Source organism: Ahaetulla prasina, chromosome 8 (assembly GCF_028640845.1).
Source record: "Ahaetulla prasina isolate Xishuangbanna chromosome 8, ASM2864084v1, whole genome shotgun sequence".
In the NCBI taxonomy this organism is placed as follows: Eukaryota; Metazoa; Chordata; class Lepidosauria; order Squamata; family Colubridae; genus Ahaetulla; species Ahaetulla prasina.
The window spans coordinates 51,328,841-51,343,513 of NC_080546.1; the positions used below are offsets into that span (position 1 = coordinate 51,328,841).

The 14,673-nt window shown below is 40.3% G+C and overlaps 1 protein-coding gene across 1 annotated transcript in view; it reads left to right on the forward strand.

The window, feature by feature from the left end:
• The window catches only part of MTNR1A (melatonin receptor 1A), a 36,458-nt gene extending 24,201 nt beyond the window's left edge, over nucleotides 1-12,257 (forward strand). Inside the window, exon 2 of the mRNA XM_058193733.1 lies at nucleotides 10,538-12,257. Within this exon, the coding sequence (XP_058049716.1) occupies nucleotides 10,538-11,406 (869 nt within the window). The 3' untranslated portion in view covers nucleotides 11,407-12,257. The remainder of the gene's footprint in view (nucleotides 1-10,537) is intronic.
• Nucleotides 12,258-14,673: the final 2,416 nt, after the last annotated feature.

Here is a 14,673-nt window from a genome sequence, read left to right on the forward strand (position 1 = left end):
ACAACCCAAAAGGGTAAAGAAAATGAGAGACAGAAGGCACTAGTTCCTTGTTTGGGTTGCGGGGGAAATCATCATCGCTCCACATGTAGATTTAAAAACGTGGATTGCAGAAGGTGTGGAAAAAAAGGGCACCTGGTGAGAGTCTGTAGGGCAAACCTGTCAGCGGGCTACTCAGCAAAACCCTGCTCTGAAGTCCAACCCAGAAACAGACAGGATAAGAAAAGTGAGGAATGTTTTACAACTACAGGGGTGCCTGCCACTCTGAGCAAGTCATAGACCAGACAAGTTCGAACTTGAGGGGAAAAAAAATTGTCACAGTTTTAATTGAAGGAAAGCCCTGTAAAATGGAGATAGACACGGGTTCATCCATGTCTATTATATCCTGGAGCACAGTTAAATGACTGGTGCCTTCGATGACTAAGAAACATTTGACATCTTGTCATTTTCACCTTCATGATTACCAAGGCAATCACATACCAGTATTAGGGTGTGTCAAGCTTAGGGTCCAATACAAGGGGTTCAGCGGCCGCCTAAAAATAATTATCGTTGATGGGGTTGGAGTGGTTAGATGTGTTAGGATTGGCTGTGACTGGTATTCATACCACCTCTCTTGAGGTATTCACAGAATTAGTCCAGGAATTCTCCGATGTATTCAGTGAAGGACCAGAAAAATATACAGGATCACCTATATCATTCAATTTGGACCCCAAAATTGGTCCCATTCGGCTTTTTGCACTCCGCCCATAGGTTGACAGGGAGCTCAACAAATTGCTGGCCCAAAGTAATCTAGAACTGGTGGACCATGCCCGGTGGGAGATGCCAATTGTCATTCCCCTCAAGGCTGATGGCTCCATATGCATATGTGCAGATTATAAGGCGACTATCAACAAGGCACTGTAATCAAACCGGTATCCTGTTCCTGTGGTTCAACACCTGCTGCACTCTCTGGGATGTGGCTCAATATTTGCTAAATTAGATATGGCACAGGCATATCAGCAGTTGGAGGTGGACGATGCGATGGCCGAAGGTCAGACCATTGTCAAGCACAGAGGTGCTTTCTGTTGTAGATGACTGCAGTTTGGTGTATGTATCACTCCTGGAATTTTTCAATGCCTGATGGAGAGACTGCTTTTGGATGTGCCTGGAGTAATTCCCTACTTTGATGACATCTTCATCTCTGCATCGGACAAGACTGAACTTGCTGACCGCGTTCACGAGTTGCTGAAACATTTCAGGAGCAATGGCCTTAAACTTAAAATGGACAAGTGCAACTTGGGGGTGCCTCAAGTGGAGTTCTTAGTTTACCTCGCTGATGCTGCCAGCCTCCATCCTGCACCTTCAAAAGTCCAGGCTATCAGAAATGCCCTAACACCTACTGGCAAGCCTGAATTATAGGCTTTTCTGGGGCTTTTGAACTTTTATAACATGTTTTTGCATGTTGCAAGGTTACTGCCGCTGAGCCCCTGCACTGTCTCCTGGATAACCAGAAACTGTGGGCCTGGGGTCGAAAGGAAGCTGCCACATTCCATGGTGTCAAGGCCTTGCTCACGTCGGATAGTGTGTTGGTTCAATATGACAATGACCTGCCGTTAACTCTTGCCTGTGACACTTCTCCTTATGGAGTGGGGGCAGTTTTAAGTCACCGTTTGCCAAACAGCACTGAGGCCCCAATTGCTTACTTTTCACAGACTCTGTCAGCTGCAGAATGTAATTATGGACATATAGACAAGAAAGCACTGGCCTTGGTGGCCGGTGTCAAACAATTTCATGACTATTTGTACAGCCGCAATTTTGATCTTGCTACGGATCATAAGCCTCTCCTAGGGATCCTGGCTAGCGACTGCCAGACTCCACCAATTCTATCGCCAAGAATGACAAAATGGGGTGTCTTCCTAGCAACTTACAGCTATAGATTACTTCATCGCCCAGGAAAAGACTTGGGGAATGCAGATGGCCTCAGCAGATGCCCATTGCCTGCACCTGTGGTGGACCCCGCCCCAGTATCATCCATTTTGCAGATTGACGACCAACAAAATCCGGTGTCCATTTTGGACGTCGCCAGGTATACCACTAAAGACCGACTCCTACGCCAGGTGCTGGACTGGGTAAGGAGGGGGTGGCCTCTTGGCCAGGGAGCTGCCGAATTCCAGCCTTACAAGATTAGATGGCAGGAACTGTCCACATTAAGGGGTTGCCTATTGTGGGCTACCATTGCATAATGGTCACCCGGGCATCACCCGGATGGAAACATTGCATAATGGTCACCCGGGCATCACCCGGATGAAGGCTTTGGGCCAAAGTTACCTCTGGTGGCCCAAGTTAGATAAGGAAATTGCGGCCAGGAATGCCAACCATGCCAGCTAGCCAGCTCAGTCTCTCCAGCTGCACCGATCAGGGAATAGGAAGTTCCAACGGCCCACTGGTCCCGAATACTTTGTGTTTCAAGGACACACCTTCATGGTGGTAGTGGACGTGTATTCAAAGTGGGTGGAGGTGGACAGCCGAGGCTGTCATCAGGGCTTGGCGAAAGTTGTTCGTGACCCATGGTCTGCTGGACATCATAGTAACAGATAATGGGCTCCAGCTAACAGCGACATCCCTTCAAACATTTCTAGCCAAACATGGCATTAAGCATATTACAGTGGCCCCGTTTCATCCGGCCAGTATGGCCTGGCTGAAAGAACTGTGAGATCTGTGAACGAAGCTCTTACAAAGCTCAGGCCTGGGGACTGGCAAACCAAGCTGGCCACCTACCTGCTAACACAGTATGTGACACCCTGCCCAATGACGAACCGTAGCCCGGTCGAGTTGCTAATGGGTCACCGGCTGCGAATAGATTTGGATCGATTACACCCAAACTATTTTCCAGAGAAACCCCCAGACTCTGTGGGAGGGGTCCCTTATTTCCAAGAAAGAGATCGCGTATATGCCCAAAATTACAGTGGGGAGCTGCGCTGGCTGCTGGCCAAGTAATTGAAGTAACAGGACCATGATCGTACAAAGTCCTGCTGGGGGATGACCATACATGGAGAAGACATGTAGATCAGTTGCGTCGCCACAGAGTGGTTTCCTCAGAGTTGCCTGACCAATCACTGTCCAAACCAAGAATGACCAAAACCATATTAAATGCAGAAGCAGACAACGGAGCAAACACAACCCCCCCATCCGGCAGCGGGCAGCCCAGCAACCTACCTTGCATCCCAGGGCCAACACAATCCGACAATCCTGGACCTGACATTGCTGTGCAGTCTCCAGTAGTTCCAGAAGCCCACAAGGAAAGTCCAACCCCTTCTAGAGAAGTGCGCAGGTCAGAAAGGAGGTGTCCCACGTACGACTACGCCTGCACCATCTGGGAAGAAAGGGGTGTTGCTATGGATGTCCCTTACACAATTGGCAGCAAGACACTGGTGGGAAATCAGGACCTGCTGATTGGTCTATGCACTGACAGCTGAGTATAAAGAGCTGTCAGTGCCTCAGATGGCACTCGCTCTAGCCTAGCCTCTCCAACTGCACCATCAGCAAACAGAGTGAGTCAAATTAGCTTAATAAAAGATTTTAACTGTTCTTCTGCTGGCCTCCTTTCTTCTGCCTTGTTCTGCCAAACAGAACACTCCCCCTCTCTCTTTCCCTCCCCCTTCTGGCTGGGAAGGATGGGTGGGCTGAACATTTGGAGTCATGTTTGGCGGAGTTTGCAAGCGGGCTTGGCGGGGCCACTTAGCAGGGAGACCACAACCCCTGGGTTTGCTTCGGCATGGGGTGGAAACGCAGAAGGCAGAGGAAATCCGTGCCTCTCGGCATTCAGCCCTCAAAGACTCCTTTGGGGCAACTTTTTCTGCTTTTGAAACATTACACTTAGCAACAATAAAAAAGAAAAACTCTTGTAATATCATTTCACTTTCCCTCCCCCCATCTCTCTTTCCCTAACTCTTTCTCTAGCTCTAGCTCTGCCTCCCTCTGTTTCTCTCTCTCTCCTTCATGGGGGCAGGGGGAGAACCCCTGAACTGTTGCAGGGTGGTGCATATGATGTCTGAAGGCTGACGAGCCCTGGAGCAGCATGCCCTCGCTCATCCGGCTGGTGGGGAGGCAGGGCACCCAACACAGGCAGTTCTGCAGTAAAAGAAACTGCTTTTTTTTTTTGCTGACCCAAGACAACGTAAATTCACATTGTGGCTCCACATCGTAATGGGCTTCAGGAAGAAGTCAGAACTCTGTCCCCCCCATTGTGAAGCGTGTGAATGAAAAAGTTCACTCAATCAATTCCAACTTCGCAAGATCTTTTTCTTTCGTGAGACATTGGAATTGATTGAGTGAAACACAATGGAGAAATGCAATTGGAGCTTGGATTGGATGGGGCGACTGCATTGATGCCCATAGACAGAGCTATGCATGCCACATCTGGCATGCGTGGCATAGGTTATTGATGTTTTCCTTCTGTGGCTGCTGGTCTTTTGATTTACTTAGGATGTTTTGGACAGCCTTAGTTGACTTATGAGCTACAGTGATTCCATGTGGTTGTAGTAATCTATTGGTGGTTTGAATTGATTTGTGCAAATAATTGCATTCCGATCATATTTAGGTTTCATTTTAAAATGACAACTTTTTAGCATGTATATCTATTAGAAAATAAATGTTACTTATTTATTTTCTATTAGAAAATAAATGTTACTTATAACAAATGTGATGTTTGTTCCCAGGAAGTAAGTAAGTGTGTGTGTGTGTGTGTGTGTGTGTGTGTGTGTGTGTGTGTGTGTTTGCAAATGAAATATTTAAGGCATTTCTAAATTGATTTTAACTAATACTTTCTACAAAGTCCATTAAGGTATCAAGCTAAAAATCAGGAATCTGTGAGTTCTAGTTCTGCCTTAAGACATGAAGTCAGCTGGGTGTTCTTGGACCAGTCACTTTCTCTCAGCCCTTGGAAGAAAGCAATGGCAAACCATTTCTGAAAATCTTGCCAAGAAAACTTGGGGACTAATCTAGTTAATCACCAGAAGTCAACACTGACTTGAAGGCTCCATCTATCATCTATCAATCATCTTTTATCTAGCTAGCTAGCTGTTGACAAACCTGAAATCTACGTACCCACTGTTTTTTGAAATTAATAAAGGTATATTAGTATACTTTAGATTTGACTTCATTTGAGAAACGAGAATGAGTGTGCCAGGAATTAGTTCTCACTTAAATGAGTATGCCTTGGCAAGTAGTAAATATTATATGTAATTTATTGCTTGGAAAAAAAGCTGTAGAATCACTAGCAAAAAATGTTAATATATGACTCAAAGCTCTTTAAGACTCTAAAAATATGTAACAAATATAAATTAAAATTTAATGAAGCAGTAAGAATACTTCTGAAAAAATAATTCATTGAATTAATGTCAGAGAAAGTACTAGAAATTTCAGAGCAGATTTTCAGAGCGATTGAAGATTAATTTCTCTAATAGAACAGAATTTGTATTGAACTATAGAAATTTTAAAAGCATTTGTTTTAATATATACAATAATGTACTAAACATGTGCATCCATAGTCATTATATCTATTAACATTACACAGTTTAAAATACAATTCAAACCGGAAGCCTTGATTTAACACTGGTACAGAGCCATTTAATTTGTGTACAATCTAAACAATCTAAACAAATCTTTTGTACTTCTAGCATAAATGGGTTTTGTGTGCTATCATTAAACTCAGATAAAGTATACCTTTCCTGCACCTGAAATAACTTAGCAGTTAACTGGTAATTACCTCATTTTTTTCAATATTCTTCTTGCAGACTGATAAATATAATGTAACTTATATTGTGGAAATTTTTAAGAAAATGTTGGATAACCATCTGTCTGAGATGGTGTAGGGTTTCCTGCTTGGGCAGGGGGTTGGACTAGAAGGCTTCCAAGGTCCCTTCCAACTCTGTTGTTGTTGTTGTTGTTGTTATTTTATATAATATGCTTATATTAAGATAAGAACTTTGATAGAACCATAAGATTCTTATCCCTTCAAGTGTCCAAATGTAAAGTTTTGCAGTTTCTTAGGAAAGGTAGTTTGAGAATGAATCCTTGTCCAACAGGTCACTGAAGGCACATTGGCATCCACTTTGTAGAATTAACAAAGACAAGCATGAATTAAACTAAATTAAACTAAAATGTGGACTGTTTCAAAGAAATACCTTTGCAAAGAGGATTCAGGAATTTATCAATATGAGTTTAATTCAGAGTGAGCCAGTTCATTTTGTACAACATAGCCAAGATTTTGTGTAATATTTTGTGAAACTGATTTTCTTACATGCTGGACATATTTCTTCAAACTTTTTGAAAGCTGCAAAATTTCTGCTCGAAACTCCATTTGTGGACTAAGGAAATAGTAACCATGAACACAATGGAAATATTATTTAAAACAACCCTTTAATGCGGTTTAATAGCCATTGCAACTTGATTATGGTTGTACACAGCTCTAATACAGTAGTTTAGTTTCTATGATCTGGTTTATTTGCAGTAACACAGATATCTTATTAATAGTTCCAAGATTGTTCTGACTGTAACTTAAATCACGAATCACTATAATGCAATCACTTCAAAATCACAATCACTGATTAACACAATCACAAATCTTAATACCTTAGATTACATACAAAACCATCAACTGATGGTTTTATCAGAGTTTCAGCTACATCCAAGCACTAAGGAGGACAGCAACCCTTTGGGAATGGGATTCTTTACAAAGCACATTTGTAGGGTTCCTGGTTCTTAAATGCCTATCTGGATCAGTTGTTTAATTAACAACATTTGCTTATATCTCCTAAATAGAGTCATTTGGCTAAGGCAATCCACAAACGTGACAGCTGCTACCAGAATTCTCTTAGCTAAGATACTAAAATAGATCTATGTGAAAATTACTAATAATGTAAAATATATGGCCTATTTTTAGATGGACAGATATGTTGAAGTACACATGCTTTCTGCTGAAATGAACACTTTGAGTTTAAAGCCATTCACATCCTTTTATATAGCCACCTGCACTACTAGAAGTAATTCCAAATTGGCCTTAATGAATTACCATTTAATATGCACAGGAATTTTTATACATATACTTAATGTAGGTTTATATATAGAATCTGGATTATAAAGGCAGGCATTTAACATTTGAGAGAGATGTAAGAATTGTGAAAAGAATGTAATATTCCTAGTTGCGGCCTGGGAGCGGGCCGCGGCTGGGGCCTTGGACCGTGTCTTGCCTTTGCGACCTCTGACCCGGCGCAGATCTCGTCTGGCCCCTTGGTTCTCCGAGGGGCTGAGGGAGATGAAACGCCGGAGAAGACGTCTAGAGAGCACCTGGAGGTCCAGTCGTTCCGAAGCTGATCGGACACTAGCTAGGTCCTATTCTAGGACCTACCTAGTGGCAATGAGGGAGGCGAGGCGCTCATACGCCTCCACCCTCATTGCGTCGGCAGATAACCGCCCGGCCGCCCTGTTTCGGGTGACCCGCTCCCTCCTTCATCAGGAGGTGCGGGATGACCCGTTGCAGGGACGTGCCGAGGAGTTTAGTGGTTATCTATACGATAAAATCGCTCAGCTCCGGGATGGTCTGGACCGAAATTGGGATGATCCAAGCGAGGGAGAGGAGACACGTCTTGTTGAGTCTGTTTGGGATGAGTTTGACCCTGTGGCTCCCGAAGACGTGGACAGGTTGTTGGGGAGGCTTCACGCCACTACATGTTTACTGGACCCGTGTTGGTACTGGTTAGTACTGGCCACTCAGGAGGTGACACGAGGTTGGCTCCGGGGGATTATCAACGCTTCTTTGTTGGAAGGGGTTTTCCCTGCTGCCTTGAAAGAGGCGGTGGTGAGACCCCTCCTCAAGAAGCCCTCCCTGGACCCAGCTATTTTGGGTAATTATCGTCCAGTCTCCAACCTTCGCTTTGTTGCGAAGGTTGTAGAGAGTGCTGTGGCGCGACAGCTACCCCAATACCTGGATGAAGCTGTCTATCTAGACCCGTTCCAGTCCGGCTTCCGACCCGGGTACAGCACGGAGACAGCTTTGGTCGCATTGGTGGATGATCTCTGGAGGGACAGGGACAGGGGTTATTCCTCTGCCCTTGTCCTATTAGACCTCTCAGCGGCTTTTGATACCATCGACCATGGTATCTTGCTGCGCCGGTTGGGGGGATTGGGAGTGGGAGGCACCGTGTATCGGTGGTTCTCTTCCTATCTCTCTGACCGGTCGCAGACGGTGTTGACAGGGGGGCAGAGGTCGACCGCGAGGGACCTCACTTGTGGGGTGCCGCAGGGGTCGATCCTCTCGCCCCTTCTGTTCAACATCTATATGAAGCCGTTGGGTGAGATCATCAGTGGCTTTGGGGTGAGATACCAGCTGTACGCTGATGACACCCAGCTGTACTTCTCCACCCCAGGCCACCCCAATGAAGCTGTTGAAGTGCTGTCCCGGTGTGTGGAAGCCGTACGGGTCTGGATGGGGAGAAACAGGCTCAAGCTTAATCCCTCCAAGACGGAGTGGCTGTGGATGCCGGCACCCCGATTCAGTCAGCTGCAGCCGCAGCTGACTGTTGGAGGCGAGTTATTGGCCCCAAAGGATAGGGTGCGCAACTTAGGTGTCCTCCTGGATGAATGGCTGTCGTTTGAAGATCATTTGACGGCCGTCTCAAGGAGGGCCTTCCACCAGGTTCGCCTGGTTCGGCAGTTGCGCCCCTTCCTTGATCGGGATGCCTTGTGCACAGTCACTCATGCGCTCGTTACCTCTCGCTTGGATTATTGTAATGCTCTCTACATGGGGCTCCCCTTGAGGTGCACTCGGAGGCTTCAGTTAGTCCAGAATGCAGCTGCGCGGGTGATAGAGGGAGCTACACGTAGCTCCCATATAACACCGCTCCTGTGCAGACTGCACTGGCTACCTGTGGCTTTTCGAGTGCACTTTAAGGTTTTGGTTACTACCTTTAAAGCGCTCCATGGCTTAGGGCCTGGGTACTTACGGGACCGCCTGCTGTTACCACATGCTTCCCACCGACCCGTACGCTCTCACAGAGAGGGACTTCTCAGGGTGCCGTCCGCCAAGCAATGTCGGCTGGCGGCCCCCAGGGGAAGGTCCTTCTCTGTGGGGGCTCCCACACTCTGGAACGAGCTTCCCCCGGGTTTACGCCAAATACCTGACCTTCGGACATTCCGTCGCGAACTGAAGACACATCTTTTTATTCGCGCAGGGCTGGCTTAAATTGAATTTTATTAATTTTAAATTCTTATTAATTAATTTTAAATGGGGTTTTTAGTTTATTGTATATTTTTACTTCTCAGGCTAATTTTAAAATAAGTTTTTTAATTGCATTTTAAATTTGTATATTGTATTATCTGTTTTATTTTTGCCTGTACACCGCCCTGAGTCCTTCGGGAGAAGGGCGGTATAAAAATCAAATAAATAAATAAATAAATAAATAAATAAATAAATAAATAAATAAATAAATAAATAAATAAATAAATAAATAAATAAATAAATAAATAAATAAATATTCCTGAGAATATTTTTATTTTCCTTCAACCATTATTTTCCCTAAAGACTGGAGGTCTGTTCATCCAAATTGAACTAGGTCTAGGATTATTAAAGCAGAATCAGACTATGGTAATAGTTTTGTAATCCTGAATGCCTACCGATATTATTTTCTTTTCATATTAAGATAGATCAAATAGCTTTCAATACATGTGACCAAGTAGTTAAATAGTATAAATTTTATCCCATTTCCTGCCCATTTTAGCAGGAGTGAATTTTTATCCATTCGGTTAAAAATTTAATTTCATTTACAGTTTTCACTATATAAACATATTCAACTTTCTCTAATGTATGCTAATTAACTTTAATTTGCCTTTATGTTTATCTTCATTTAGTGAATTTTCAAGAACTATATTTTGTAATGTATCCCAATATAGTTTCCTTTTTAAAGAAACTAAAGACTTTTCTATACATTTTTTAAAAAAAAATAGTTTTGTCTTGCATCTCCCACAAATACTTTCTGTGTGATTGTAGACATTTCAGCATCAAAATATTGTTATGCTGTTATCCGACTTGATGGTTTTTCATAAACTTAGTTTATTTATTTTGAAAAAGTTGAGTCATTTTTAGTGTATGCATATATATATGGGCAGGTTGGGAATATTTTTCCAAAACTTTCTACTGAATGAAACATAATGCATGTATCTACAGAAAACTATGTTTTTAAGCAATAATAACAATCTTACATAGTCTTTATACTACCCTCAAATAATTAACCAATAGTGTCTTACTTTCATTAATCACCTAGAGTTACTACCAGTTCTGTGTGTGTGTGTCTGTGTGTCTGTGTCTGTGTTTCTGTGTTTTCCTGTATCAAACATTTTATTATGATCAAAATTATGACTCTGATGGTTGAATTCAGAATAAATTTCTCATGGAAGAAATGAATGCACATAAAATCACTCTTTGATCTTCAATTCAGCTTATATGTAACTTTGTGTTTAAAAAATGCTATAAGTTATTTACTAATATATTATGTTTATCTTTCAGGAAATGTTTTTGTGATCAACTTAGCTATCGCCGATCTGATCGTAGCTATCTACCCATATCCTCTGATCTTGACATCTCTCTTTCATAATGGCTGGAATCTAGGATATATACACTGCCAACTCAGTGGATTTCTTATGGGCCTGAGTGTGATTGGATCTATTTTCAACATTACAGGCATTGCTATAAATCGATATTGTTACATCTGCCACAGCCTCAAGTATAACAAGTTGTACAGTGAAAAGAATTCTGTCTGCTATGTCATTCTAATCTGGGTTTTGACTTTTGTTGCCATTGTGCCAAACTTTTTTGTTGGATCCCTTCAGTATGATGCTAGGATTTATTCATGTACTTTCTCTCAGTCAGTGAGCTCCACATACACCGTAGCAGTGGTCTTTTTTCATTTCATTCTTCCAATAACCATAGTGACATTTTGTTACCTGAGAATATGGATCCTCGTTATCCAGGTACGGAGAAGAGTTAAACCTGACTACAAACCTAAACTAAAGCCACATGATTTCCGGAACTTTATCACCATGTTTGTAGTCTTTGTACTGTTTGCGGTCTGCTGGGCTCCATTGAATTTCATTGGCCTTGCAGTGGCTGTCAGTCCGGAAATGATAATTACCAAGATTCCAGAGTGGCTGTTTGTTTCCAGTTACTACATGGCATACTTCAATAGCTGCCTTAATGCTATCATTTATGGACTTCTAAATCAGAACTTCCGTCGAGAATACAAACGAATACTTAGGACAATTTGTACAAGAAAAGTTTTCTTCCAGGACAGTTCTAATGATGTTCCAGAAAGGATAAAAAGCAAGCCCTCACCCCTGCTCACACAAAACAATTTAGTGAGAGTTGGCTCAGTATGAAGGGAGAGATCTAGTTACTAACAATTACTAAATATTATGTTACATGACACCCAAGTATTAAATCCACGTACTAGCCCCGTTCTTCAACTTCTGTTACAATACATGGAAACTTACATGTATATACTGTATGCGTTTAGATAAGATTATATGTATAACATTTTGGAACCAAGCTAATAATTACATATTCTATTATCACATTATGTATGAAGTTACACACAGCAGGCATGATTTCAACAAAGATACTTGAAAACCATTGACAATAGCTAAGAAAATATGTCAGTTACCCTTGACATTGATTAGATAATTTCCAGTAATTCAGTGACATCACAAATGTATATTGCACTCCTACACAAGTCTTCTCTAATGTAAGATCACTGAAGTCATAAAGGCTTATAGTTGGGTACATGAAGGTATAGAATTGTAGCTTTGGGTTATTAACAGAATTCTAAAATAATTCCCTGTAAATTACTTGTGTAATTTAGATTAGCCCCAAAATGGATTAAAACAAATCAGCTCATTACTTTGATTTCCTATGCTTATCACAGCCTCTTCCAACATTCAGCAGCAAGCAGTGTAGCTTGCCATCCCTAGAAGAGATTCTGTCAGTACACACAGTTTTTCCATGGATGCCTCTATGTGGAGAATTACATGTAGAGGAAGTTTAAAAAATGAGATTGTGAGATTTAGTTGCTTCTTTGCCTCAACCAAAAGAACATTATAAAACCAAAAGAACATTATAATTATATGGCTCCAAATTTATTTTTGTCACCAATAATTTGGAGGCACATCTTAGAACCAGAAAAGCTTTTGATATGAAGCTTCCTTTGATCTGCCTAAGACAAACTACAAGATTGTTTCCCTTTTTGCTTTTTTGGACATCAGACAAGGGAAGATTTTTTTTTCCTTTATGTTTTTTTCTTCTTAACTTAAAGTTGCAATAATATGTTCATTTTATTATCCATATTCTGGATAATAAAATATTTTATTAAAATTGTGAAATAAAATAAAATATTGGCACATAAAAAAACAAGCATTAGTCCTTACTTTATATTTTGAAAGACTTTGTTAAAATTAATAGCACATAATGATTTGGTGCTTTAAGATTAATTCACTTGCATTAATTATAAAGTTACATGATGCATTTGGATTATATTAGTGGTTAACAAACTTTAACTCTCGTAGTAATTTTAATGATTCTTATATACTGATTTATATAATAAGATTTTTAGTTCTTAACGTAATAACAGAGTTGGAAGGGACCTTGGAGGTCTTCTAGTCTAGTCTTTGGTTTTTTTTAGAAAAAAACTTTAAATTTATGAATATCAAATGGGATCTTCTAAAATGAGTTCATGATTAATTATAATTGTTAGTATTTTAAAAATAAAAGATAATCATTTTTCAAGAAGAAATTCTGTTTTTATAGAATCAATTTTAGTAAAATTATAATCTCCATTACATTGTAAATTTATTAATTGTTCCCTTTAAAGTATAACAAAAAAATACAAAATCCAATAATCCAATAATTCATAATAAACATTAGGGTCCAAGGCTTTGTAGAAACAAAATGTATATGAATCAGAAATAATTTTTCTAATAAATAAATGTTTAAAATAAGAAAATGAACAAATATTAATGGGCAGACATAATTTATCTTTAATATTCTTTAAAATCATCTTAGTAATACCTGGTTTTTCACAATCATGTGAACATTTATTGGATTAGCAGTAGCCAAGAATCATTATACATGCTTTTAGATATTAGAAACAGACATGATAAAACCAGTTGTTAACAAAATAATTTGTTTTCTCTAACCCTTGAAATAAAAGTGAATTGAAATAATAGGTTATATATTATCCCATTAATAAAATATACATAAATATGTTTATGAACACTCAATACTCCATGAATACTCCATATTCTTCATGAATACTTTACTTGAAGAACAAATGCAACCAGGCTGTTATACGAGCTTTTTATGAGCATCTGATTAACCTGCAGAACATTGGAATAAATGAGCATGTTATCAGATTTAGCAAGTCTCTCTTTATATTCCTTGTTTCAATAATTCACGATTCTTACTTTATTCTATCCTGGTGAATTTTAAATCTGACCATTAAAATATTTCAGTTGTCAAAACCTACTGTCTCTTGTGTAGCAATAACTGCTACAGTATAACATTCATGTGGAGCCAACCAACTTAATGAAGGAGAAATAAGCTTCACCATACAACTATTTAAGCAGAAGAGTTGTGTTGTTAGAAACTTCTGAAGTTAATCTGATGCTGCCATTGAGAGCATGCCACCAACTTGAAACGAGGGTATGTGATGCATTGATCCCTGCTCAGGTATTTTCATAGGTTACTCCCCAAAATAATATATTGTTAGCTAAGGGATCTGTACCTTATTCCATGTAAAATTCTTCTATTTAAAATTACTTGTGTAGTGACATCTGCAAATTTGACTAAGTGACCAGTAATTCAGTACAGTTATGATGCAGATTGGCTAGTGGTAACAAGTGATGAGGAAGAAATTTCAAAATCCAAGAAGTGCCATTGCTCTGTAGAATGAAAATGAAAAAGAATTATCATTATTAGCACAAAATCAAAATAGGAGAGAGATGAAGTCAGAGAAAGGCAATTACAAAAGTACCTTTCCCAGGTTCTCTTTAGGCCTGGCAGTAACTATACCAAATCAGCATTCTGGTATATCCCTGAAGCTAATGTGAGATATCACTGAGGGAAATGATCCATCCCCTGTTCTCAGGATTTAGCTCGCTCACAAGATGTGGTTTTTTTTAAAAAAAATGTTAGGGATTTTGACAGTTATTCTGACACTACGGCTTGTTTTAGATGATCTTAGAGTTTTCATGTTTCTCACTTTCATGTGAGAAACTTCTGTGGTATAAAACTACAGTCGGCTTTCAGCAATCACTGTCAAAGTCTTGCAAAATAAAAATGACTTGGCATGTCTCCATTGCTTGGTAGATGGTGAATTGTGTAGTGAAATGCACCATTATAACATAATAGATGAAATTGGCCTTGGTAGCTATGCTGGACAAGATAGGAGTAAAATATAAGGGAAACCAGGCAGTAGAGTAATAGAATTTTGTAACAAGAGCTGGTTAGCCCCTTTCAAGACTAGCCATGGATGTTGTTTTAATTCAAGTATGCTGGAGATCAAAGAAATAAATCTTCCTCTGCTTGAATATAATTAGAGACAATAAAAAGGAATCATGCTATGCATTAAACCCATAGTATGTAATTCCAGA